This window comes from Plectropomus leopardus, unplaced genomic scaffold, assembly GCF_008729295.1.
Source record: "Plectropomus leopardus isolate mb unplaced genomic scaffold, YSFRI_Pleo_2.0 unplaced_scaffold1548, whole genome shotgun sequence".
Taxonomy (NCBI): domain Eukaryota; kingdom Metazoa; phylum Chordata; class Actinopteri; order Perciformes; family Serranidae; genus Plectropomus; species Plectropomus leopardus.
The window spans coordinates 1-2,428 of NW_024616589.1; the positions used below are offsets into that span (position 1 = coordinate 1).

At 44.5% G+C, this 2,428-nt stretch overlaps 1 protein-coding gene across 1 annotated transcript; it reads right to left on the reverse strand.

Annotated features, from left to right (window-relative positions):
- Window positions 1-808: 808 nt before the first annotated feature.
- On the reverse strand, window positions 809-2,085 carry LOC121964392 (atrial natriuretic peptide receptor 1-like). The gene is made up of 4 exons (XM_042514600.1): window positions 1,995-2,085; window positions 1,722-1,857; window positions 1,358-1,442; window positions 809-889 (listed from the first exon to the last, which is right to left on the reverse strand). The coding sequence occupies exons 1-4, from the start codon at window positions 2,082-2,084 to the stop codon at window positions 859-861; spliced, it is 342 nt and encodes a 113-aa protein (XP_042370534.1). The 5' UTR covers window position 2,085; the 3' UTR covers window positions 809-858.
- Between the last annotated feature and the right edge of the window lie 343 nt (window positions 2,086-2,428).

A 2,428-nucleotide genomic window follows, 5' to 3' on the forward strand; every position in this document is an offset into this window, starting at 1 on the left:
AAGACATGGTGAGTGTGTGAATGTTACCAGTGACATGGTGAGGCGGCTGCAGGCTCTCCTCAGGACTTTATCCAGGTTGCTCATCTGGACGTCATCAAAGGAAACTCTCCACAGCTGAGCGGTCAGCTCGCTCTCCAACTTCAACTTCCTGTTCACAGACAGGAAGACAAGTGTGTGTTTTTTGTGGTGTGTGTTTGTGTTTGTGTTTGTAGTCGATGTTTATGTGTGTTGAGACAAGGGAGAAAACAGAGAGAAAGGTGAGGAAGAGGATAAACAAGAGAGGACAGAGAGACAGACAGGGAGAAGACAGAGACCGAGTGAGAGACAAAGACAGAGAGAGGAAAGACAGAGGGACAGCAGTACAGGGTGTCGGGGTATACGATGTTGATGGACAGGATCTGACGAGGACATGGAGGATGAAATCAGTAAAATTCTGCAGTTTTAACGTTGTAGTTTGAAAATCTGTGACTGACATACAGGAACAAACACAACGGAGAACAACGTCTCTTTTAAAAGTGTTGGACAGACAGAGACAGAGAGAGAGAGACAGAGAGACAGCTGTGTCTGGATGCAGAAACTGGATGTGATTCCTGCGTCTCATGTCTCTGCTCTGTCTCTCAGAGCATGTCCGTCCACAGTTTGGTGGGTTAACGAATAAACATGTACTTGATGCTGTCTGACTTGTGCAGCTGAAGTTTATTATTATAATGATGACACAAACAAACAAACAAACACACAAACAAACACACGCAGCCAATCAGAGAGGACGATTCTCTCTGGAAACGCTGACAGACGAGACGATAAACCGAGAGATGAAAACAAGTTTATTCCTCTTTATCTATACATCCCTTCATCCCTTCACTTCATCCTCTGCCTCGCTGTGATCTCTCTATTATGACACAGAGACACACAGAGAGATGGACAGGGGGACAGAGACAGATGGAGGAAAAGAGTGATGAAGGAATAAATGACAGAGAGAGAGAGAGAGAGAGAGAGAGAGAGAGAGAAATGCAGTGAGCTCATGCCAGCACAGTTTGTGTATTCTGGTACATTTATCTTTGGGGGACCAGACTTTAACACCGGGACAGTGAGGACATTATCATGAGGTGAGGACATTTTAATAAAGTGAGGACATTTTGACAAGGTGGGAACATTTCAATGAAATGAGGACAAGTGAGGACATTTTGGTGATGTGGGGACATTATCATGAGGTGGAGACGTTTTGATGAAGTCAGGACATTTTGATGAAATGAGAAAATTATGATGACATGGAGACATTTTGATGAGGTGGGGACATTTTAATATCCGGTCCTAATCAAGCTAGATGTACACATCTGTGTGTGCCTAAGTGTCTCACCTGTAGATGAAGACGGTCACGGTAACAATGATGACAAAGACGAAGCAGATCACTATGGCAACCATCTGATGCATCGTAACTGTACCTGGAGAGGAGGGAGGGATGTTAGAACAGAAAGTGTGTGTGTGTGTGTGTGTGTGTGTACGTCCTCCAGAGACGGTTGGACGGTTCAGACCTGGTCTCTGGGTTAAAGTGAATGTGAGGGGACACATTCAACAGTCGTCACTATGATACATAGATATAATGGTGTGTGTGTGTGTCTTAGTGTGTGTGTTCATACATGCGTTTGTTCTTGTGTGTGTGTGTGTGTGTGTGTGTGTGTGTGTGTGTGTGTGTGTGTGTGTGTTGTGTGGTGTGTTCTTACGTGTGAGGCAGGCCGGTTTGTCATTCTTGAAGCCGCACTCGGGGACATCTCTTGGCGGAGAGCCACCTGGCCAATGGAAGCTCCGCCCACTCTGCATGATCAGCTGTTTCATACTGCTGTTATACACACACACCACCTGCGTGCGTGCACACACAAACACACACACACACACACACCATTAAATTATATGAAGTATGACGACAGCAGGACGACACAGAGACGCGTGACAGATGACAGGTGTGTGACATCATGACGATGACATCATGTGTTTACCTGGAACTCTCCGGTCTTGATGTTGACGGTGTCCCACACAGCAAAGTCCATCTGTCTGTCCCCCAACTCGTCCATCTCCACCACACCCATCACCCCTACACACACACACACAAACACACTCAGTGATGTCAGGAACACTCTTGTTTGTCGCTGCAGTTTGAGAGAAATAAAACCATCGAGTGTTTGAAAACCAAAAACAAGAGTATGTTTATATTTCTGTTGAGTTCATATTTAAACAACATTTTTCTTCTTCAGAGTCTCACAAAAACGTAAATGTATTTCACTCTGACGGATGAAATATTTTTACTCCAAAAAAAAAACCCAAAAAAACAATGAACTCAGTTTCTGTTTTTGTTGATTAAAGTCATCCAAGAAAATGACAGGCAAGAATTTAACACACACACACACACACACACACACACACACACACACAC